This window comes from Natrix helvetica, assembly GCF_964273705.1.
Source record: "Natrix helvetica genome assembly, chromosome: 12".
Taxonomy (NCBI): Eukaryota; Metazoa; Chordata; class Lepidosauria; order Squamata; family Natricidae; genus Natrix; species Natrix helvetica.
Genome location: NC_138556.1, coordinates 1,860,090 through 1,884,360, shown reverse-complemented (window position 1 = coordinate 1,884,360; position 24,271 = coordinate 1,860,090). Strand labels below are relative to the sequence as shown.

Here is a 24,271-nt window from a genome sequence, read left to right as displayed (position 1 = left end):
CTTATCTGTGTCCTCAGGGTACCACCTGAGTGGTGCAAATGACTGTGGAGTCTCCCTGGAAATGCTGAAAGGACTGTGCTGTAGACTGATGTCAGATGATGTTATACCCCTCCCCCTTGGTTGAGAGAGTTCAATTCTGACATAGATGGCCTCTGTGACCTCTCTTTCAAACGAGAGGTCCTTTCTGCCCAAAATGAGGAGTTTGCTGCCTTCAAAAGAGTGGACTTTGTCCTTTAAATGCAGATGGACTGTTGAATTGTGTCCTGATGGATTTGTTCTCCCATGCTGCACCATGAATTTATGGAGTAGTTGTTTTGTTTCCCCAATGTACAGATTGTTAAGTAATTAATGTCTATGTGCACCTACATTGTCACGTACATATGTCTTCTTCAAATTCTCCCAACATCTTGCTGCAGAATTCTCCCCACAAATATGAACTAACTGTTGGTCAGTCAACGTTAGACCAATTATACACAATGCTCGTTCGTTGCATCTTTGAAACTCTACTTTCTTCTTGGCATTATCCTCGTCATTTAGATTCCAAGAAGTCACGTCCGGTGGATTCTGTACAGCATCCTACACTCCTTCAGTACGCAGAAGTAAGCTGCACTTCATTGACCAGGAAACATAGTTTGTTCCATCCAACCGGTTTATCAGTGATAAATTTGCTGATGGTGCGTGTGCCATCTTCTCCATAATAGTAAACACAAACTAAACAGCTATCTGTATACGGTAATGCGTATCAACACCAACTCTCTTTTCAGCTACGTCTGGTACACTCTGGGTACACAGGGTACACTGGGCCCATAACCAGTAGAAATATAGAAGTATTCAGAGTTCGGTTTACAGTCCAAGTCATACACGGTTCAGTAATTCAGTTATCAAGATTCTCAGTTTAACTCAAAGTAGCTAACAGTAGCAAGACTCAGTAACTCACGAGCAGTATCAAACAGTATCCACGATCAGCATCTAGCGAAACAGAGAGCTAACAGCCATTCTGGCTCCCTCTTATAGCTGCTTGAGGAAACAAACCAATTACATCTCTGAATCATTTAAAGTAACAGTAAAGTAATCATAGCTTATATACATTGCCAAGCCAAGCCTAGGGTTACATCCCTAACACAGATTCTATGAAATGTCTTCAAAGAAAAACAAGAAAATCCAGTTGCCTCTTGAAAAAGCACCTTTGGGACAACCATGGCCTGGGTGATTTGAGAATATTCACAGACATCTTGTCAGTCAGTTTCTAGAAGATAGAATCATAGGCTGGAAGGGATTTATTTATCTCAGAGCTGGAAAACATGAGTCAGTGCTCCATTCCACCCAGACAAAACAAATGAGCAAAATTTTATGTTTACAATCTGAATGTGAAGTAAACCTTTCCTGAACACAGGAAGAGCGATTGCTGAGTAAGCTTGTGTATCTCTTTAGTTAGGCCTTACATTGCCTGCCATTCCATTCGTGCAACTGCCCCTCCCCCAGCCTGTCCTGCAGACCACAATGCAACTTTTGACTAGTCTAGCATATTACTTAGCACATTTATTAGACTTGTTGGCATCTATCTCACCTAGAGGTACGTAAGCATAATAGTAATAAAAACTATTCGGGAGCTGAATGAAGAAGCTTCTTGGATGAGAAGTGAAATGTCTTCGAAGACAAACAAAGTTCAGTCACCTCTTGAAAAAGCACCTTTGGGACAACCATGATCTGGATGACTGAGAATCCCCACAGACACATTGCAGTATTAAAATTGCATTCTGAGATGCTTCACAAATGCCTTCAGAGGTTGTGGATGCTCGACACTGGAGGTTTTTAAGAAGAGATTGGACAAGCATTTGTCTGAAATGTTACCAGGCTTCCTGCCTGAGCATGGGCTGGACTAGAAGACCTCTAAGATCCCTTCCAACCCTCTCGTTCTTTTCTGTTCAAATGTCCAACTGGGTTTGGACGGAAATTGATTAGGGTGAAAAGGAAAGCAGCAAGGAGCACAAGCCAGCAGCATGGCCTCTCCCTGAATTAGGTAAACTGTGGGTTTTTAGGCTAATACAGGGGTGTCCAAACTTGGGAACTTTAAGACTTGTGGACTTCAACTCCCAGAATTCCCCAGCCAGCAGAGCTGGCTGGGGAATTCTGGGAGTTAAAGTCCACAAGTCTTAAAGTTCCCAAGTTTGGACACCCTTGGGCTAATATCACTGTGGGGCACACAGCACACTTCCCCCCCCCAATCAACACATCACATTACACTATTGTTCAGCTAGCCAAGGTTTAATAAATGTGGTACATTTGGCTGAGTTTGCAGAACACACGAATGAGCTTCGCAACCAAGGCTGCTGCATTCTCACACGCTGTAAGCCATGAAGGTCCAACCTTTTGGCTTGCCTGGGGGCTGCCTTGAGGAAAGAGGAATTCCCTTGGGCCACATGTAAATGATGTGATTTATATACATTAACGATATTGTATGTTAACGTCTATAAATCACAGTGAATGTTAAAAGGTTTATGGTCTTGTGAGGCCACTAGCTGTCTAGGTCCGTGTGTGGCCCATTCAGCACAGCTTGGACAAGCCTGGTCTGAACCTTCAGGTGATTTATTCTTTTTTGGATAGTCTCAACCAAGAAACCCCCTGCTGCCTCCCCTCCCCTCCTCCTCTTTCAGCATCCCACGCATGGAACCCCCCCCCCCCCTAAACAGACTCCAGGCTTAGCCTATTGCTTGAACCCCTGCAGGGTTGGTTTGGGGCGTACCGTCTCTCCCCCCTGAACCTGCGCAACGGAGGCTGAGGAGTCAAGCCTGAAAGCCAAGCCGGGGGCGGGAAGGCGGCCGTCAGCCAGCAAACGGACTCTTGGCGCGGGCTCGAGGGCGGGAGGCTGGGCCGGCCGGGAGGGCCTCCCGCTTGCCCGGTTGCAAGGCGGGCCAGAGGAGAGCGGAGAGCGCGCCGGCTCCCCCGACGGCCCCTCATCCTCCGCCGCCCGGGGAGCTGGCAGGCGCGGGGAGCCTCCGACGGTGCTTCCGACGGGCGGGCGGGCGGAGCAGCGGCTCAGGCGGCCGCCTTTGGCCCCCCGCCCAGCTGAACGGCGGCCGGGCGGGAGGCGGAGGGAGGCGGGGGCGGAGCCGGCTGGAGGGCGCCGCCGGCATGGAAGAGGCAGCGCGAGCCGCGCCCGCCGCCCGGACGAAGTCTGCCCGGCGGGGCGTCGCAGCGCGGAGGTCCGGGACGCCTCCTCCGCCCGCCCCTTGAGGCCGCCCCGCCGGCTCCGCCAGGCATGGCCCGCTCGCTGCTGGTGCTGGCCGCGGCCACCGCCGCCCTCCTGCTGGCCCGGGGGGGCCGCGCCGAGTCCCCAGGTGGGTACGGAGAGCGGCGCCCGGCCGGCGAGGGCGAGGGGCTGCGCGGGGCTGCCTGGCGCTCGGACAGGCGCTGCTGCGGGAGAAGCGCCGCGGCGGACAAAGAGATGCCGGAATCCCCCCGGCCCTCGCCCATTGTCCTCGCCCAGGCTGCCGGCGCGCCCCCTCCCCTCCTCCCCGCCGGCTCAGCCCTGCAGGAGCCGCAGCCCCTTCGAGGCCAGCTCGCCCCCCAGGCGGAGGCGGACGGGGGTGGCGGGAAGAACCCCCCAAAGTTGTGGCCGCTTGTAGCTGCAAAGGGCGGTCTCGGTCCCCCCTCCCCCGGTGGGAGCCAAGCCCCGCACAAGAGCCCCCTCCGCATCCCACCCAAAGAGGGGGACTGGGACTTCTACCCCCGGGATGGGTTGGTTCCCCCCCCCCCGGAGAGCATCTGTCAAATGAAGACAAATGGGGGGGGCAGAATCCCTTGGAGGCTGTTTCTCCCCCCCCCCCCTTAACCGGGTTTTCCCCGGGTGCAGGATCCACTCAGGGGCCCGATCCCGGCTACGAGGGCCAGGAGGTGGTGTACCCCGTGCGGGTGGACGAGAGAGGCGCCTTCCTGTCCTACAACCTGTCCCACCGTCTGCTGTCCAAAAGGGCCGTTTTCTCACGGACTCGGCCCGGGACCTTCTACGCCCTCTTTCACCGAGGGCAGCAGCTGCGGTTCAATCTGAGCCTCAACCCTCACCTCCTGGCGCCTGGCTTTGTGACGGAAAAGCGGCATGGAGGTGTCTCCCGGGCCAGGATTCGAGCCTCGGGGCGGAACCCCTGTCATATGATCGGCTCTGTCCAGAACCAGGAGCAAGGAAGCGGGCTGGCGGCCCTCAGCACCTGCGATGGGCTGGTGAGTGTCCTGGGGCGGAGGGGGGGCAGGCCAGCTTGGTTCTGGCCCCCTCCCTGGTGCTGCCGAGAGGGAGCCCCGCTGGCTGAATTCCTTCTTTGTTCAACATCTGGTAGGGCAATCAGGGTTCTGTGAAGTCAGCACAACTGCATCTCACAGTCTGGTTTTTTTATAAACAGATGTTTCTTCAGGAAAGATTCTGCTTTGGAATCTGTTGCTGAGGTTACCTCCCTGGGAGCTGTCCTTGTGAATCCCCTCCCACAGAAGTCCTCCTTTGCTCTGACCCCCCCCCCCCGCTTCCTCCCCCTCGCCCCCCCCCCAGGCTGGACGCAAGGGAGTAAGAGGACAGAGGAGAGCTGCTTGGGGCTCTGGAAGGGATGGCAGCAAGGGGCTTCAGGGCTTGGGGGGAGCCTTGGGGGTCTGTTTCAGTTCCATTTTAAAGCTAGCCTTGCCTCAGGATTAGCAAGGCTGCCCCATACACGGCTCCCATAGACTCTGAAGCAGGGCTCCCCAACCCTACAAAACTAACCCCCCCCCCCAACTGCTAGAGTGAGAAAGGATGGTTAGTGTTGCTCTAAAATGCCTTTTGGCCTCTGGGTCTAAGCAGCAATTTTCAAATCTTTTCAGACTCATTCATTCACTCACTCACTCATTCATTCATTCAAAAGCCAGCATCCCTGATGGGGAGGAAAGCTCTAGGGATAAAACTGGGCTGCTTTTGAGTGGAGAGGATTTGTTTCTTTGCCCTTCACCTCTCAGGCAGCCCCATCACGTTCTTGTGGAACCAAGTTTGAGCCACCCTGATCTAGGGCTGAGATCCCGAGTCTTCCCAGGCCAGCCAGCTGGTCCCAATCTCTGCTTGTGGAGGCTGAATGGATTTGCCCAGCAATTTCAAAGGCAAAGTTTTCCCACTGCTTAGTTCTTCTTAGCTTCCCAAGGGTGTGTCCGTGTCCGTCTGTCTGTCCATCCCTAGGAGAAAGGAGAAGGTGTTTCTTCCATCTCCTTGCTCATTGCAATCCCACATGCTGCAGTGGCCGGCCACTTCCTGCCGACCAAGAGCACTTAGGGACCGATGACATTTCCTCTCCAGAAAGGCGTCTTTCATCTGGCTGGCCAAGATTTCCTAATTGAGCCGCTGGCTCCCAGCAACCCGAGGGAGGGCGCAGCCCAACCACACAGGATATCTCGACGGCACATTTGGGAGTACGAAGCCGAAGAGTTTATTTCGGTCCTGAGCACGAAAGGAACCAGGAAGCAGCCAGCTTCTGTCTGGATGTGTGGGGTACAAGGTAATGTTTCCTGGTTCGGGAGTCCCGTGGCTCCTGACCGGCTCCTCCTCCCTTGAGATCCCAATCAAATCCTCTCTCATGGGAGGAACGGTTCTCTTTGGGACCGAACCTGGCTCTTCCGCGTGGCTCCGTGCGGGCACAATCCTCCAGCCCTTGGCTGACCTTTCCTTTGCCAAAGAACGGGGAGGCTTACAGCAGCCGGTCTCTGCAGCTGTGCTGCCCTTGGCGAAATTCCCCTCCCTCCAGCACCTCTAGCCATTCGGGAGACCGCCTGCCTGGGGGATGGGGGGGCTTGGGCCACTGTAGGCGGGGGCTTGGGACAGAGTCGAGCTGCTTTGCCAGTCCTCCAGGGGAGAGGTCTCTGGCGCAAGAGCGCTCCATGCAGGTTTCAATCGCCCAGCTATTTTGGAGCCTGGCGGTCTTCCTTCCTCTTCCACCTCCACCTCGTGGACTCCTCAGTGCAGCTCATTCACCCACAGATCTACGGTCTCCTGTCCTTCCCGATCGAAGGAAAGAGTCCAGAGCCCGGCCAGCCTCACTGGCTCCTGCAGTCTGTGGTGCAAATGTAGGAACAGCAGCATTGAGGCAAGCAGCCGTGATGAGCCACAGCCAGAGGTCTCCCTTGGGGACATAAAATGACAATCCCCCAGCATGGGGACTGCTAACCCCTGGCCCACTGGAGTGGTGGAAAATGAGTAACCTTCTCTGTGTGACACCAAGCAGCTGGCGGAAGCCAAGGGCCTTTTTCCCCAGAGCAAAGGGACCTTTCTGGGCAGACAGCTCCAATCATATTTCAGTGCAGTTCTGCTGCTCCTTGGAAAGCCTGCTAAATGTGACTTCAGAGCGGCTCTAATGGTCTTCCAAGAGACCTGGGCGTGCAAAGAATGGGTTCAATGCTTAACCAACCACCAGTCAGACCCAAAGGTGCTTTTTCCGGAGGCAACTGGACTTCCTTGTTTTTTCTTTTGAAAAGGTTTCGCTTCTCAATGAGAAACAAAATGTCTTCAGAAGAAAAAACAGGGAAGCCCAGTTGCCTCCTGAAAAAGCGCCTTTGGGACAACCCTTCCTGGACGACTGAGAACCTCTACAGACCCCAGTTACGAAGGAAGTGGTTGCCCAGACTGTCTCTGTTCTGCAGCTGAAGCCAAAAATGGCAAGGAAGGCAGTGGCCAGCAGCCATTGGGGAGGGAGTGGGGAGAGTTTGTAGCAGGCCCTTTGGGATGATGGGGCTCAGTTAGGAATACAGAGTAATAGGGGCCTTGGAAGGGACCTTGGAGGTCTTCTAGTCCAACCCTCTGCTCAAGCCACAGACCCTATACCACTTCAGACAAGAGGCTGCCTGGGAGCTTCATAAAAGCTCAAGAGTTCCCAGCGCAAAGAGAAAATTCCAATTACAGTTGTAGAAAACTCTGAAGAAACCACTTAAATAAAATAAATCCCATTTCCAGTGGTGGTTAAGGGAACTCTCACAGGAAGACCGGAGCTGGCTGAGCCCGGAATGCAAAGGGATCTGGCAGCACCTTTTCTGACTAATCCGTTTTATTAAAGGAAGGAGTTTATGCCTTTCAACAAAACGTGCTAGACAAAAATGGTGCTCCCTGATGATTGTCGTGGAAAATATTTTTACATAAATTGAAGTAGTAGTAAACTTTTCCTTTTATAAACTAGTTTCCTCCAGAAACCATTTTGATGGCACTCTCACCTCTTTTCTGTGGTTCAGCCCCTCCCCTCCCCGGCTCTGTTTACAGGGCAAAGGTCCACCCCGTGGCCTCCATGCAGTCCCTGTTGCATCTCCTTGGCCACTCATTTCCTTCCCTCTGGAAGAAACAGGCCTCCTTCCTCCGCCTGATTGGTAGCAACGGACGGTGGTGGGAGCAGCCCATCCTAAGACAATGCCCTCATTTATCCCAAATATCCAACCAATCCCTGGGTGAGGGAAATGGCTGAGTTCTGTCTGTTGTGCCCAAGGTTGCTGAAATGGATGCAGAAGAAAGAGGATTAGGCTTCTTGGGGAAAACGCAGGTCAGCAGAAGGATTTCCCTCCTCCTTCGGAAAGTGGGGCAGACAAAAGGAGGGAGCCCTGCAGCCGGCCACCCTTTGGGTCCCCAAAAGGGCCAAGCATGTCCGAGCAGCCCTTTGCCTTGGCCTCTTCCCCGGTGTGGGCGGAAGGGGGAGGAGGCAGTCTTCTGTTGTCCTTAGTTACCTGGTACTTGGGATGATTGGGTGGTGAAACTGCCAATCACAGCAAGGGAATGTGGGCGCCTCCTCTGAGTTTATGTTTGGAGGGAGGGGTTGCTCAGAGGGCCTGAGACCCCTGGGGAGGGGGAGGGGGAATGCCTGAGTGCCCAGAAGGCTGAGCAACAAAGTCTATGGATGCAACAAGGATTTCTAGACCAGGGAAGGGCTTGGTGGTGGCACCAAAACAAATAGCACCCTTTAGGGACTCCCAGGATTATTGAAGTGGGATAAAGGGAGGGGAGGGGGAGGGGAGGCCTTCAGCAATGTGGGAAAAGCAGAGGACGGGAGCCACATGTCCCCCTTCTTCTCCTTGTCCTTGGGCAGCCTCAAGTGGGGCAGTGGGTTGATTTGGGGACCCATTTTTCTACGGAGGGATGTTGGCGATGGGCGCCTGGCGGCATTTCTAAGAGAGGCAGAAAAGGGCCCAAAAGGTTTCAAGCTGGGAGAGTTTTTCCCAACCATGGCAAGCAGCCTCTCGTCCAAAGCTGTGATGCCCTCAAGCTGGATGGGCTTCAAAAGGGGAGGAAGGCACCAATGGCCACCTCCTTCCTCTCTTTTCTTGGGGTCTTAGCTCAGAGGTGGCCGCTTGGCTCCAAAGGAAATGAAAAGTTGCCCAGGATGGATCTGGAAACTAAGGTGGTAGTGGCTTATGAGGCCGGAGCAGAACTGGGACCAACCAGAGGTCAGAATTGAACCCGGACTGATAACTGATAACATCCCTGTGACTCCTGGATTGGTCAGGAACGGGTGGTAGAGACTGAGCCCAGTTCTAAAGTGCAGGGTCTGGAGAGCTCAGTCCCCCTGGAAGACCCTCAGGGAAGACCATTGTTGGCCTAAACTGGGAGGATATGGAGCCTGTCATACTGGGATGTCATCATGTAGAGTAGTGCAGTGGCCTAGAGGTGGAACTCTCGCCTCACAATCAGGAGGCTGTGAGTTTGATCCTAGGTAGAGGCAGATATTCCTCTCTCTGAACAAAGCTCCGCATTGGTGACAGGAAGGGCATCCGGCCATTAAATGCTCTGCTAACTCCATTCGGTTGTCCAGACTCTATCCCGCAAAGGATTACGGGGTCATTAAATGATGATGATGATGATGATGACGATGATGATGATGATGATGATGATGATGATATTGGGATGTCGTCGTCATCTCCTGTCTTCCCCAATTTCAAGGAAATGCCAAGGGCTCAGAGAGGTGGAGAGAACATTGGGAGGAGAAGCAGCAGAGGAAACGCCGAATCAAGCCACGCTCTGTCAGCAAGGAGAAGTGGGTGGAGACCCTGGTTGTGGCTGACACCAAGATGGTGGAGTACCATGGCAGTGAGCATGTTGAGAAGTATGTCCTGACAGTCATGAACATGGTGAGCATGGTGAAAGGCTGCTTGTTGTGGAACAGACAAAGGGCATCTCTCACCCGGGAGAAGGGCTGCGTTTCCGAGAAGAACTTTGGGCGAATTTGGTTGACGGAAACACTTGGGATGCATTTGTAGCACAGGAGAGAGTTTCCCTTCCTGTGTGCAGAACTCACTGAGCGACTCCACTTCTTCCCTCATGCAGGTGGCTGGTCTATTCCATGATGCCAGCATTGGAAACCCGGTCCATATTTCTATTGTGCGTCTTATCTTTCTGGAAAACGAGGAGGTAAGACGAAGAAGAGGAGGAGGAGGAGGAGGAGGAGGAGGAGGAGGAGGAGGAGGAGGAGGAGGAGGACATGATGTAGAGCTCCTTCTGCTCTTCTCTGTCGGTTCAGAACCCAGAAGAAGGAAAAGCGGAAGGTGTTCATTCTGCAGCCTCCACTGCTCGGTTTCATCTCCCTCTGCCATGGTCCACAGTCTGTGCGTCCTCTTGTTTCTCCCTGCAGCAATTTCACTGCCTTCTTAGGCTTCTTGCAGTGCTGGCTACAAAAAGCCCTTTGCAATTCCTTGAAAGCTGATCCAGGCAGCCACTAAAATCCCTTTTGCATATGAATTCTTCGGGGCTTGCTGCCTTGATGTCTTCTTTTTTTAGGGCAAGGGATGTTTCTGTTTGTTCAGGGTTTCTGAGATGGGTAAAATCTTTATAGGAGTTCAACAATCTCAGCTTTGGAGAAATAGGGAAACTATAATAATTATTATATACCCTGTTTTTGTTTATAGGTAAATCTTTTAATTGTTTTTCATGGTTTTCAATGGTTTGTCAGCAATAATAATCATTCCAGTACTACGTAATGCAGGGTTCTAATTTTCTCTCCGTAGGAGGATCTGAAAATCAGCCACCATGCCGACAACACCTTGAGAAGTTTTTGCAAATGGCAGAAAGCTCTCAACCCCAAGGGAGATGCTCACCCCCTGCACCATGACGTCGCCATCTTGCTCACCAGGTATCCCTGTGGCTTCAGTGCTGTCTGTAACATCTGCCCATTTCACTGAAAGTCTTTGAAGAGAGGAAATTCTTGATGGAGACCAGATTTCAAAGGAGCCTCACCGTGTTTTGAGATGCCCACCGCCCTCATGTCCTGCCACTGGACCTGAAATGCCTGAGCCCAGTGGCGTAGCGTAGGTTGTCAGCACCCGGGGCAAGGCAAGTAATTTGCGCCCCCTAACCCAAGGGCGGCCCGACTGCAGCTGCCCCTGGGTCGGCATTAGTCAAGTGAGGCTCTCCATGCTGGCCTCCTGCCTTCCTCCCGAAAAGGAGCTCGAAGGGCAGCGGGAAAAGGCTCGACTGAAGGGAAGCAGGTGCCGCGGGGGTGGGAGGCGCACCGGGGGCTTCAGGAAGGCGCTGGCTCCCCGGGGCGCTCCAGGCGGAGCGGGAGGACGCGGTGGCGTTGCAGCGGCGGGCAGACGGAGTGCAGCGCCGCTGTCCTTCGGCTCCCGCGGGGGCGGCGCGGCGGGTCTTGCCGGCTCCGCTGGGAGGTAGGCGGTGCGCAGGAGGGGCCTGGGCGGGCCGGGGCCGGGGAGCTTAGTTTGCGGGCCGAGCCGGGCGCGGAAAGAGGTGGCCACAGTCCGGCAAAGGGTGGCGCGGGGCGAGTCAGGGCGCCCCCCCAGATGTTGCGCCCGGTGCGGCCGGCCCCCCCTGCACCCCCCACGCTACGCCACTGCCTGAGCCTGTTGCTTGGCTTCTGGTTTTGGGTCTTGCTCAGTACAATGATCCTCTCTTTTGTTCTGTGTCTGTGTGTGCCTCTCCCTGACTCGGAAAGGAAGGATCTCTGCACTGCCATGAACCGTCCATGTGAGACGTTGGGCCTGGCCCACGTCTCTGGCATGTGCCAACCCCACCGGAGCTGCAACGTGAATGAGGACACGGGTCTTCCACTGGCCTTCACCGTGGCCCACGAACTGGGACACAGGTAAGGCTGCAGCCGGGCGTCTTGGCCTGTCTGAGATTAAGAGAGAGATTCCTGAGCAGAGGTTTGCAGCGGTTGATCCCTAGAAAGGGGGTGTCCTAGCATGTTCAGAGCTGGAGAGATTCTCAGCCCCAGGCAGACGGTTTGCCTCCTCATTGTTCACAAGGTTCTTCAATGGACCCCCCCCCCCGCCCCCAAAGTCTGCCCCTTAAATAAGATGAGAGGTTTGCGGCTCTGGTTGTCCAGTTGCTGAAGTTTGTGTAACCTTGCTCCATTCCTTTTTTATGAGTCATATCAAGGGAATTGTGGGTGAAATCTTGGTGTTGAGTATGCTTGGCTGACAAGGACTTGACAGAAAACATTGAAAGCGTTATCTCCACCTCAAAGAAAATGGGTGGGGAGGAGAGACACAAGTGTACAGTAGTAAAACTGACGAAACAATCCCTTTTGGGATCCTAGTGGAGAGCCGTAAATCATCTGCTTTCTTTTAAAACTCTCTTAAGCCACATGCTTGCATAGCATGTAAAAGTACACATCTTTAGCATCCACAATTGGGACTGGCAATTCCATCACTAAATGAAGTGGTTACTAATGGGAAATCATGTGGCCACAACTCTTTCCAGCTTGAAACTGATAAGACTAATCAATTTCAAAAGTTCAGCTTTTGTTTGTCTCCTAACCACCTCCTGACCCTTTGGAATGCTCACCAGGGTGCTGGAATAATGAACAAGAAGTGAATTAATGTATGTATTTACATTCATTGTAGAGAAAAGGATTATAAGAGAGTAAACAAATGCACAATGGGGATCACACATTGAAAGGAATGCCCTGGTGCCACTAATGCACTATGCAAACAGTCTGGTGTATTCCCAGGCTGTTTGTATAATATGCTTGTGGCTATTTGTGCCTGCACATTCCATTCAATGTGCACTCTTTGTTGTATGCTTTTACTCTTTTGTCATCCCTTCCTCCAATTTTTCCACCGAGTGAAATAAAGAATGGGTCATAAACAGGAAAGATTGCCTACAGAAACTGCTTAGTTCTTTTCTTCCATCCCCTCCCAGGAGAGGAGAGAGAGATTGGAGAGGAAGGGATTACAAGAGAATAAGCAATGTGGAAAATAAATCTAAAGCAATGTGCTGACACCGGCCGACCCGGTGTATTTTTTATTGTGTGCTTGCTTACTCTTTTGTAATCCTTTCTTCTACAATCTCTGCCCTCCAAGGGGAAAGAAGGGAAACCAGGCCAGTCATGGGACAAGGTGTACTGACTATCATGGAGCAGCACCGTCATATGGGAACAGTTGCTGAACCAGGGAGTTGATAAGCAAGAACTGCCTATAAGAAAGAGTGGCTGCCATTTGTTTAAAACCCATAGAAACGTGGATTGGTAAAGTTATAAAAATGGGAAACTGGAGCTTCCTCTGAGAAGAGCAGCTGTGGTTCCTCCAAGGCTTTGCCTCTTTTGCGATCCTGCCACTCTGACCTGTGGGGGCCTGGACCAGTCTTGCCCAACCTCAGCAACTTCAGATCTGTGGGTCTCCCGGAATTCCCTAGCCGTCTAGCCACGAGAGGCCTTTGCCAGTTGTTTGGTTCTGAGTGTAGTTCTGGTGATCCTTTCTGGGTGGTCTCCCATCCCAGTAACTCCCGTTGATACAATTGCTACCCCATCTCCTGCCCCCAGGCTTCCTGCTTGCCCTTCTCAGCCACACGCAGAGTGACGTGTGCCTGGGACTGACAGGGGCCTTGGTCAGCTGGGGTCTTGCCTTCCCTGATAGCCACCATCTCCAGTAATCTCCAGGCGTAGATTGAAAAACCTCTCCCCTCCCAGCACTCTTCTTCAGCCCACTCAGGAAGGTCTCCTTCGCAGGAGGTGGAACGGGGGGGGACGGGGGGACACGGTGTTTCTCTTGCTCCCCTGTTATGTGCCTAGAAGCCACAAGGCATTTCCCCCCACCTGCCTTCCTTTGACACCCCCCCCCCCGAGGACTTTGGGGTGCTGCTTTGATGCTCCCTTGCCCATGTGTCTCTCTCACCTCCTTTGGGGGCTGTGCCTTTGCAGTTTTGGGATTCAGCACGACGGCAGCGGCAATGACTGTGAGCCAGTTGGGAAAAGGCCTTTCATCATGTCTCCGCAGCTCCTGTACGACACTTCGCCCCTCACCTGGTCCCTCTGCAGCAGGGAATACATCACCCGCTTCCTTGAGTAAGTCAGCTTCCCCCCCCGCCCCCACCTTCCTCAGAAGCCCCTTTGCTCTCTCAAGAGGGAGGGGAAGGGGGAGCCTCCATCATCATCTCCTTCTTCTCTTCCTCCTCCTCCTCCTCCTCCTCCTCCTTTCTGCTTTTAGAGCACTCACTCAGTGCTATATTTAAAAATAAAGTTCCAACTCTGGCCAGTCTTCTGCTTCATGATGAAACAACTCAGTTGGGTTCTTAAGCAAATCTGAAGAGGTGAGGGGGGGGCACAGTTGCCATCAGTTGGGAAGGGGAGGGTCTTGTCCTGGAGCTGCGTTTGCCTTCTGTGCATGCGAGGGATCTGGTTGAAGCGGGGATCTGTTTCTGCCTGCCACTGCCCTGGCTCTCCAGGAAATCCGCTCACCGGCTGTGGGTAGAGGGTGGTCTGACTGCTTCCCCTCGGGCTTCTGCAGGCAGCCTGTAGACCAACAAGGGGGAGACTCTCCCACTAGCCAACAAAGAACCCCACGGAATCTCCCATTTGCATCTCCTCTGCAGTTGAGCAAGTCTGATTTCTGTATAAAGACACTTAAGACTCTCTTAACCTGGACTCCTCCTGCTGCAGCCTTCAAAACCTGCTGGGTAGCAATGCCAAGAAGACTCAGTGTTTGGCCCTGGCCAACGTGCCTGTTTGATGCCACCCTCTGGGCACAAAAGGCTTCCTCCAGGAGGAGGGGGGGGCAGGTCAACTCTAAAGAGTGCCTAGGAGTACATGCTGTGGGTATCCACTGAGCCCAGGTTTGGTTACAAAGGAGAGGTTGAGACTTTGAAAAAAGGGCAGAGAAGAGCAGCCAAGATGATCAAAGGCCTGGAGACTAAAACAGAGGAAGAACGGCTGCAGGAACATGGAAACCTATCAAGGAGAGAAGCAACCTGGGATGAAGGAGAAACTTCCTCACAGGGAGAAGAATTAACCAGTGGAACAGCTTGCTTCCAGAGGTTGTGGGTGCTCCATCACTGGAGGCTTTTGAGAAGAGACTGGAATGGTCTTGGGCCCCCTCCTTCAGCTAGACAAGCCCTCCAAGGTCCCTTCCAGCCCCACTCTGACTAAGAAAGCCCCCTTGATCTGTGTGGGCTGAGGGGGCTGTGCAATCAGGGAGGGGCTTTCCACAGGCTTCCGGTCTCTCTTTCCCCTCCCCTCTCTTGGTGCCCTGAGTGGAGAGCCATCCTAGATGAATTGTTCTAGATCCTTTCCAGATTGTATTCCCTCTCTCCCTCCCCCCTTCTCTCTTTCTCTCTCTCTCTCTGTCTTTGTCTCTCTCCCTCTCTTTCCCTCTCTTTCTCTTCCCCTACCCCCTCTCCCTTCCTCCCAATCTCTCTCCCCCCCTCCCTCTCTTCCCCCCCTCCTCTCCCTCCCTCTCCCACTCCCTCCTTCTCGCTCTCCCTCTCTTTCTCTCTCCTCCCTCCACCTCTCCCTTCCCCCTCTCCCCTCTCTCTCCCTTTCTCTCTCCTTCTCTCTCTCCCTCTTTCTTCCTCCCTCTCCCCCTCCCTCCATCCCTCTCTCTCCCCCTCTTTCTCTCTCTCCCCTCCACGCCTCCCTTCCCCTCCCCCTCCCCCTCCCTCTCCCTCCCTCTCCCTCTCCCTCCCTTCCTCTCTCTCTCCTTCTCTTTCTCTCTCCTCCCGCCCTGGCTCCCTCCCTCTCTCCCTCCCTCCCTCCCTCCCTCTCTCTACCTCCCTCTCCCCCTCCCTCTGTCACCCTCCCCCCCTCCCTCCATTCCTCTCTCCCTGTCTCTCCCTCCCCCTCCACCCCTCCCTCTCTCTCCCTCTTTCTCTCTCCCTCTTTCTCTCTCCCCCTCTCCCTCTCCCTCCCTCTCCCTCCCTCCCTCTCCCTCCCTTCCTCTCTCTCCCTCTTTCTCTCCCCCCCTCCCCCTCCCTCCCCCCTCTCTCTCCCTTTGTCTCTCCTTCTCTCTCTCCCTCTTTCTTCCTCCCTCTCCCCCTCCCTCCATCCCTCTCTCTCCCCCTCTTTCTCTCTCTCCCCTCCACGCCTCCCTTCCCCTCTCCCTCTCCCTCCCTCCCTCCCTCTCCCTCCCTTCCTCTCTCTCTCCCTCTCTTTCTCTCTCCTCCCTCCCTCCCTCTCTCTCCCTCCCTCTCTCCCTCCCCCTCCACCCCTCCCTCTCTCCCTCCCTCTGTCTCCCTCCCTCTCCCCCTCCCTCCATTCCTCTCTCCCTGTCTCTCCCTCCCCCTCCACCCCTCCCTCTCTCTCCCTCTTTCTCTCTCCCCCTCCACCCCTCCCTCTCCCTCTCTCCCTCCCTCTTTCTCCCTCTCTCTCCCTCCCTCCCTCTCTCTCTCCCTCTGTCTCTCCCTTGCTTTCTCTCTCCCCCTCCCCCCTCCCTCTCTCTTTCCCTCCCTCCCGCTTACTTGATGTGTCTTTTTGCAGCCGGGGCTGGGGGCTTTGTCTGGATGATCCCCCAGCCAAGGATGTGATCGACTTCCCCTCGGTTCCACCGGGAGTCCTCTACGACGTCAGCCACCAATGCCGACTCCAGTATGGCGCCTACTCCACCTACTGCGATGACATGGATGTAAGGGGGGGACAGGCGACGGAGGGGGTCATGATGCCCTTGGGAGAAAGTCCCTCTGAGGGAGAGGACCCACCTGTGGCAGAAGCCTTTCAGGAGTGTCAGCCAAGGACTTTGGACCTGGTTAGAGCAGAGTTTCCCAAGCTTGGTCCCCTTGAGAGTTTGTGACACAAACTTTAAAGTGAGCAATGCTGAGGAAGCCTGGGTCAGAGAATATATGATGTATGTATTTCTACACCTGCTGCTGTCTTTAAAAGCTTACAAAAATGAATAGAAAACATTTCTTGAATTAAATTGCACAGGTAAAAACTGTCCAGAATATAGCAACATTTTCCTTAGAAAGGGCAGCCGGAATGAGCTGAGATGCCACCTCCTCCTCCTGTCCTCTGCCAGTGGGGAGGGAGGCGTCCTCACGTGCCCTTCCTCTTCCTCTGTGCTGCTGCTCGGCCTCCTGCCCTGACCACCAATTCAGAGCATTTCCTTTCTCCCCTCAGAACGTCTGCAACACCCTCTGGTGCTCCGTGGGGAACACCTGCCACTCCAAGCTGGACGCAGCCGTCGACGGCACCAAGTGTGACGAGAACAAGGTATTTCCTGGGGCCTGGCACGGTGCCCGTCTGTGGGCCAGAGAACCCGAAGCTGCTCCCCAAAGGCCACTTTGGCTAAAGCGGGCCAGGTCGGTCTCCTTCCAGGGGGCATCGAGGAGGCATTTGCAACCCAGCGCAAACCCTGGAGCACAAGAGAACTTTGCCCAGAAGCTTCCCTTAAAAGCTCTCCGATTGCACAATCCCTGCCGCTCCCTTCATTGTTGAGCACCAGCTGGGAGTGGGGAGAAAGGGCCTGAGGGGCGATGGTCTTTGGTGTCCAACAAGGAGGAGCATCTTTTAAAAGGCAGCTGCAATTTTCTCTCCTTGGGTGTTTGGGAGGGTGGCTGTTTTATCACTCCAACCATTCTCGAATGCAAGCAGTTTCCTTCAGCCCTTTCGGGAGGCGCTGCTTGCCACTTTGGGAGTTGCTGGAAGAGAGTGTGTGTGATGGAGCAGGGTGGCAGAGTGCCATCCCATGGCTCTCGTGCCAGCATTAGTGTCCTGGCTGATGCCCCCTTCTGCTTGACTCAAGCTGGCGAGTGGTTCCACTCCTGCTAGGTGGCCAGTTCCAGGAGGAGGCAGCGTTGGGCATTTTTGCTGTTCCCTGCAGCCGGATCTTCATCTTGGACCCTGTGCCGCCTTGTCTGGAGGCAGAGCCTGCTTTGCTGGCTTCCTCTCTGGCCACGAGGGACGATCTGAATAGGGAGCTTAGCGGAATGGATGCATTTCGTGTCCTGCAAAGCGCCCTCTTTTCAGCCCCCGGGGGAGATGCTTTGGAAACCTCAGCTGGTCAGAGGCCCAGGAGCATCCCAGTCCTGCCCATCAGTGGGCATTCTGGTTTTCAGCCTGTTTCTGAGCCCAGCTCTCCTCTAGCTCTTGGCCCAGTTTCCCAAGGCCTCTGCAGGTGTTTGGCTCAGGCCTCTGCAAGACCCAAATGGCCGTTAGCAAGCTGGGAGTCAGGGCCAAAGAGGACCATGGAAGCAAAGGGATGATTCCTCCATAGCCACTTAAGGTCCTAAGCTGACGGTCGCTTGTCATCGTGGTGTCCATGTCAGAAGCCCTGAGGTGCTTCCGGTTGAAAGGATTAAGCGGTGACATCATCGTTGCCCAGGGGACGTTCAGTTGGGGCCTCCTTTCCTGTCCCCATTAATGAGGCCACCAAAATGGTACCTATTGATCTGCTCCGTTTGCATGCTTTCCTGGGTAGGCAGAAAATGGAGTGAATGACAGGACCTCACTCGGCTGCACAGCAGCACTCGGGTCTCGAACGCGGGCTTGCAGAGTGTCAACCCAGCTTTCTAGCTGTACGAGCCACCGCCCTCCTCTTTGCTGGCAGTCTTTGGTGGAGGGAATGAGACTTCAAGTAGCTGAAAAGAGGGCCTGCCCCTTCAGGAAGCCCCCCAGACCTCTTGGTCCCTGATGGGCCTCTGCTTGTTTCAGTGGTGCTTCAACGGAGAGTGTGTGAGCGTCGGGTACCGCCCAGAGCCTGTCCATGGGGGCTGGGCAGCCTGGAGTTCCTGGACGGCCTGCTCCCGGACCTGTGGGGCTGGAGTACAGAACGCAGAGCGGCCTTGCAACAATCCTGCGTAAGTGACTGGTCACCTGCCCAAGAAGCAGGTCACAAAGGGAGTCCAGCTGCCTTCCGCTTCAGTCCCTTGGCCTCTGATGTCCATATCTCTCTTTGCTTTGAGTGAGCCCCAAATGCATCCTTTGGCAAGTTGAACACGCCCAGCAATCATGTGGCACTGAGTTCCAGGAGCTCATAGGAGCAGAGGCTGGTTCTTCCTGGCATCCAAAGTACATATTTCCATGTGGGGTGCTTGGCACAAGGCTTTTACTAAGCAGTTCTCCCACTTCCCAACCACCGTGGTGTGATTTGCATGCTTCCCATGCCTGCTTCCATCTCAAAAGAGCCAGGGCAGCTGTTTGGGGCAGCAGGGACAGAGGTCGTAGGGTCAAGATCTGGGAGGAGATAGTTCAGCTCAGACCAGCCCAGAATCCTGTGTCCAGTTCTGGTTGCCACCATAAAGAAAGAATGCTGAGGGATTTGGAAGAATGTCGAGAGGACCAAGAGGGTGAGGAGCTTGGAGGCTCCCCCTGTGAAGAATGAGGGAAGGACCTTGGTCTGTTCATCCCGAAGAAGAGGGTGGAGAGGGCAGGCAGGCAGGAGGAGATGTCCCAGGGCAGAGGCATTGGGGGACCCCAAGAAAAGACGGGCCAACCATTCGTTTGGGAGGGTAAGAAGAGGTTCGTACCTTGGGCAGAGGGCTGGGCATGAGGTCCCTTCCAACTGTAGGATTCCTCTTTGTTCTCCAACCCAGAATTGGTCAGGAGGAGTCGAGAGTTCGCAGAACTCTGCAGAAGTCACAGGCCCTTCCTAGCCTCCCTTGCCCTCCCCCCCTCTCCCCTTCCCACATCCATCATCAGAATAGCTTCCTCTCTCCTATCCTCAGGGGAGGGCGTCCTGTCTCTGGCTGGGGAGAGGAAGGCCTGGGGAGGCTATTTGGCTCAGAGACCCCCTCGGGAAGAATTTAGCCTTAGTAGCGCAACAGCTGCTCTGCTCCAGAAGGCTGGTCCAGGGTCAAGAAGGCCTGTATCAGCCGCACTGGAGGACAACCAGGGCGGGGAGTTTCAGGCAGCAGCTGCTGCCTCCCATGGTAGGCCCCTCACTGCTGTGTCTCTAGGTGGGGAGGGGGAGATGCCCGGAAGTGCAATGAAATGGTTTCTCTTGTGACTCATGGGTTCCAAGAGCAAGTGAGCATTTCCTACTGAATATTGCAGGAGAGAAGGTTTGCGTAGCATCCGATGCAGCCTCTCCGGCAGCTCTTCTCCCTGCTCTTGGGCTAAGGCAGCCTTGGGAGTGCAGAGAAGAGTTCCAACCAAAATTGTTCTCCTCCTCCATCTTGTGGATGGGAATCTATTGGCCCCAGAACATGCCAAGAACCAGGTGCCCCCGAAAGAGTTGGGGAGGTCAAAGGTTGACTTGTGGGGCGATTGCTGGCCTCCACGTGGGACCCTCCTTTCAGCCTCCCCTCTGGCCTTCAGCCTTTTTCAGGGAAGCGGCACCGGCTGCCTTAACTGGGCAGACTTGTGAGGATGAGTTGGTTTTTCTTTCCATTCCTCAGCCCCAAGTACGGTGGGAAATACTGCCTGGGAGAACGGAAACGCTTCAGGGTCTGCAATGCCCAGCCGTGTCCGGCAGACAAGCCCTCTTTTCGGCAGATCCAGTGCAGCCGCTTTGACCACCGGCCCTACAAAGGGAAGCTTTACAAGTGGAGCCCAGTCCCCAACACCAGTAAGCCTTTCCTGAGCCCCTGTCCAGAGTGGGGGCATGGGTGGAATACAGGCCTGGAAATGGGGGTAACCGCTGGGAGGGAGCATTTACCAAGCGGCGCCCTATGGGATTTACCTGTTGCCCAGAAGGCTCTTATGGCGGGCACAGTCTGTCACCAAGCTCCCCTTTTCCAGAAGATTAACGAACACTCCAGGATGGGCTCTCATCCCCCGTCCCCCGAGTGCTCTGGGACTCTCAGAGGTGGATCAGGAGCCCCATTCCTCTTCTCAGTGCTCCATAACTGGAGATTCTCAAGAGAAGGTTGGACAGTCACCTGCCTCGGATGGTCCCCTTCCTGGGACAGGTGGTTGGACTAGAAGGCACCCTAGGAGGCCTCTTCCAGCCTTGTGGTTCTAGGATAAGAAAGGTTTTGGTGGGCACCAAAATCCACATCTACCGCCCAGAGGTTGTGCTGGCGCCTGTGGGCCCCTGGTGGCCGGTGGCCTTGACTGCTTGAGAGCCACGTCTGGGAATCTCAGAGTCTTCTTCTCATCAGGGCTTCTATCTTGCAGCAAGCCATGCAGGTGGGTTTGGGGCAAGAGGTCCTGGGACCTCAGGCTTTCTCCTCTGGCCTCCGCAGGCAACCCTTGCGAACTGCACTGTCGGCCCAACAACGAGTTCTTTGCCGAAAAGCTTCGTGACGCTGCCGTTGACGGAACCCCCTGCTACGAAGGGAACAGCAGGCGGGACAGGTGCATCAACGGGATCTGTAAGGTAGGCATGTGGGGGCTTTCTCTCCCCGCCCCACTGGTGTGTCTAAGGCTCCGTATTTGAGGGTGGGAGGGGACATGGGCCTCCATGGTGGACTCCAAGGCAAAGGGGAGGCTGTGGTTCTGTCAGCACAGCCTGCTTACTCTTGCTTAACTCAAGAAGGGCTGCCTCGGTTACTCCAGGGGCCCACCTTCCGCCATCCCCTGAGTCCTCTGGGGTTGATTTCCATGACGCAGTAGCCCAGAGGTGCAAACAAGGCAGCTGGCGGTTGCTGGATGCGAGCCAAGGAACAAAAAAAGCCTGCTGGCTCTGCCCCTTCTTTGGGTGCCTCTTCCCAAGCAGTCGGGGGTCCGAAATGGAATCCTCTGGGACCCCATTTTGATGTTCCTCAGGCAAGACTAAGCACGGAGGGCTTCTGCATTTTGTCTGTGCAGGTAACAAAAAGTCCCTGTTAATCATTGGCCAGGTGAGAGTGGATGAGCACCGCTTTGCTCCCTGGAGAGACCTTTGGCTTGGGGGGTGCTTCTCTGAGGAGGTTCACTACTGCATGGGGAGCATGGCTGCTGCTCTCAAGGGGGTGAGCAGGAGTGGCAGATGTTCCTTCCCGCCCTGGAAAGAGGAAGCTGGTGTTCCTCGGGGGGCACCCAGGAAGGCAAAGCCAGGCCTCTCCCAGAGGTGGCTCAGGAGGTGCCCATGCCCCCTGCTCCATCTCTTTCAGAACATTGGTTGCGACTATGAAATTGACTCCTACGCTATGGAGGACCGGTGTGGTGTGTGCCATGGGGATGGATCTACCTGTCGGACAGTGAAGAAGACCTTTGAGGAGAGCGAGGGGCTGGGTGAGTGCGCTTTCATTTCGGGAAGGCTGGTGCAGACGGGAGACTATTGGTGAATCCTTCTCATTCTTTGCTCCTCTGCAAAACAGACATTCCAGATTTCTTAATATCTGAGCTGTGCTGTGACACAAAGGATTTCGAGCAAATGAGGATGTGGGGGAGAGAAGTTTGAAATGCAGTGATCCCAAAGGATTTGGGCAGGAAGTGGATCTCATAGAAGCAGCGGGGCTTCCCATGAAGTGTATGCTTCCATGTCTTCCTTTGGAGGATTTCCTGACCTCTTGCAAGTTCTGGTCAAAGCACATCTGCCTCTTTTTTTCCAGGGGCTGCTTGAGAGCAATTCCCCTTTGGACTAGACAGAAGCTCTTGAGAGACATTCAGGAGGCTCCCTGGGTAGCAGTCAGAAAGAACGGGCTCTTTCCACTTGCTGGGAACGAGGACTTTGCGCTGTTGCCTGCTGGTGACAAGCATTCAACATCCCAACAGGTTATGTGGATGTTGGCCTGATCCCGGCTGGAGCACGTGAGATCCAGATCGAGGAGGTGGCCGAAGCGGAGAACTTCCTGGCTTTGAGAAGTGAAGACCCCAAGAAATACTTCCTGAATGGCGGCTGGACCATCCAGTGGAATGGGGACTACAAGGTGGCTGGGACCACCTTCACCTACAAGAGGATGGGAAATTGGGAAAACCTGACTTCTCCAGGGCCCACGGAAGAACCAATTTGGATTCAGGTAGGCAAAGGGGGGGTTTGCAGCTGGGCTCTTGTGCCGGAGGACGGCAAACGCCGTGTTTAGGCCACTTCTTGAGCGAGGCTGCTTGCCCCCTAGATGGGCTGCCAAGGGTTGGAGCCATGGGTCCATTTTGCCCAGAGGACTCTTGGACAACAGCAGTAGCGGCATGGTTGCTCCCCAGCCTTCTTGGGAAAGTTTGAAGTCAGCCTGGGCTTTTCCATAGGCAGAGATGGGCTTCGGAGCCAGCGACCTCGGATTCGTTCTCAGGGTTTTTTTTTGTTTTTTTTATTGTTTTAATTAGACAAATAACACACACCCAAAACACTCTTCAATACAACTGCCAGCTAGCATGTCAATTGGTTACATTTGAGTTCCGTGCATTACTACAATCATTCTTTATACTTCATTCACATTAAATTGTGCATTTTAAATCAAAAACGATACTCACATTCTCCATTAGCTACATTTGTTTTGAGAGTACTTTTATCAAGAGACATTCGTATTTATATTATTCAATGGATAAACATTTTAACACCGACAACCATCTATGAGAGCTACCACATTCTGTTTATTTATCGCCTAGGATTCCTATTTCTTTCCTCCATCCACCTATACCATTTATCCCATATCTGATAGAATTCTGATTCTTCTTTTCCCTGGATTTCTTTAGTTAATTTGTCCATTTCGGCACAGTCCATAACCTTTCTTATTATTTCCTCTTCGCTTGGGGTTAGCTTGTTTTTCCATTTCTGGGCATAGGCAATCCTTGCTGCTGTTATTATATGCAATATTAAGTACTGGATTTCTTTTTTGTATTTTGTAGGCAGTAATCCTAATAAGAAAATTTCCGGTTTCCAATCTATTTTAAATCCCGTTATTGCCTCCAGCCACTTTTGGATCTTTTTCCAAAACTTTTTAGCCTCCTCACAGGTCCACCATAGATGATAGTATGTTCCATGTATTGATTCGCATTTCCAACATTTTGGGGATGCATTTGCCGATATTTTGGCTAACCTTGTTGGTGCTAGGTGCCATCTGTAAAACATTTTATACTGGTTTTCCTTATATGCGACCGAGAGTGTCATTTTTAAGTTTGTTCCCCAAAATTTTTCCCATTTGTCTAATTCAATGTTGTGTCCAAAGTTCTGTGCCCATTTTATCATTTGTTCTTTCACAATTTCCTCTTCCATTTCGTATTTCAGGAGAAATTTGTAAATTCTCCCTATCAATTTTCTATCTGGGCTTTGGGTGATTTTATCCAATTCGTGTGATTCTGTTTCCATGTCATATAATTTGGTATCATTATTGTATTTAGTTTTGATTTGAAGGTAAGTTAACCAGTCAACTTTCATGTTCTGTTCTGCCAATTCTTCAACTGTTTTTAAGTTTCCCTGTCTATCAATTAAGTCTCTATATCTTAGTATTTTGTTCCAATCTATAAAATTTGGATGAGTCGTCCTTTCTGTTGGTGATAGCCAATTCGGGATTTTCACGTAATGGATTTTTTTTATTCTGAGCCATTTTTGCAATAACGCTCTTCTAATTAAATGTTTTTGAAAGTATTTGTGTGTTTTATTTTTATCATCCCATAGGAAAGTGTGCCAGCCTGCTTGCAAATCATGGCCTTCCAGTACCAAAATTCTTTTATTCTTTAGCTCTATCCAATCCTTCACCCATGTTATTGATACTGCCAATGCGTATAAATCCCAATTTGGTAGTGCTAAACCTCCTCTCTCTTTGCTGTCCTGCAATGACTTTAGTTTGATCCTTGCTTTTCGTCCCTGCCAAATAAACCTAGTGGTTATGTTCTTTAATTCTTGAAAGAATTTTTTACCTGGGTTAATAGGTGCGGCTTGTAACAGGAATAGGATTCTTGGTAATATATTCATTTTGATTGTCGCTATGCGTCCCATGAGCGATAGTTGAATATTTTTCCAATTTTCTAAGTCTTTCTTTATTTGTATCACTAATTTGTTATAGTTATCATCTTTAATTGTGGAACATTTTGCCGACACCCAGATCCCCAGGTATTTTACTTTCTTAGCTATTTGCATATTGGTTATTATTTCCAGTTCCTCTTTTTGCTTTTTGGTCATGTTTTTGGTTATCATTTTTGTTTTGTTTTTATTGATCTTTAATCCTGCCACTTCGCCGTATTCTTCTAATTTTTGAATTAATTTTCGACTAGAATCTAAAGGGTCCTCTAATACAAATACTAAGTCATCGGCATAGGCTTGTGCCTTGTATTCTTCA

At 52.9% G+C, this 24,271-nt stretch overlaps 1 protein-coding gene across 2 annotated transcripts in view; it reads left to right on the top strand.

Moving 5' to 3' along the window:
* The first annotated feature begins 2,826 nt into the window (after positions 1 to 2,826).
* ADAMTS7 (ADAM metallopeptidase with thrombospondin type 1 motif 7) overlaps positions 2,827 to 24,271 on the top strand; it is a 45,605-nt gene continuing 24,160 nt past the window's right edge. Inside the window, exons 1-15 of one of the 2 annotated variants that reach the window (XM_081964524.1) lie at positions 2,827 to 3,338; positions 3,854 to 4,218; positions 5,306 to 5,504; positions 8,918 to 9,105; positions 9,302 to 9,385; positions 9,979 to 10,103; positions 10,920 to 11,069; positions 13,128 to 13,271; positions 15,678 to 15,822; positions 16,314 to 16,406; positions 17,847 to 17,992; positions 19,532 to 19,701; positions 20,321 to 20,454; positions 21,170 to 21,290; positions 21,774 to 22,018. In XM_081964524.1, coding sequence (XP_081820650.1) covers positions 3,260 to 3,338; positions 3,854 to 4,218; positions 5,306 to 5,504; positions 8,918 to 9,105; positions 9,302 to 9,385; positions 9,979 to 10,103; positions 10,920 to 11,069; positions 13,128 to 13,271; positions 15,678 to 15,822; positions 16,314 to 16,406; positions 17,847 to 17,992; positions 19,532 to 19,701; positions 20,321 to 20,454; positions 21,170 to 21,290; positions 21,774 to 22,018 — 2,388 coding nt within the window. In that variant the 5' untranslated portion in view covers positions 2,827 to 3,259. The remainder of the gene's footprint in view (positions 3,339 to 3,853; positions 4,219 to 5,305; positions 5,505 to 8,917; positions 9,106 to 9,301; positions 9,386 to 9,978; positions 10,104 to 10,919; positions 11,070 to 13,127; positions 13,272 to 15,677; positions 15,823 to 16,313; positions 16,407 to 17,846; positions 17,993 to 19,531; positions 19,702 to 20,320; positions 20,455 to 21,169; positions 21,291 to 21,773; positions 22,019 to 24,271) is intronic. The other variant, XM_081964523.1, reaches the window with a different exon arrangement.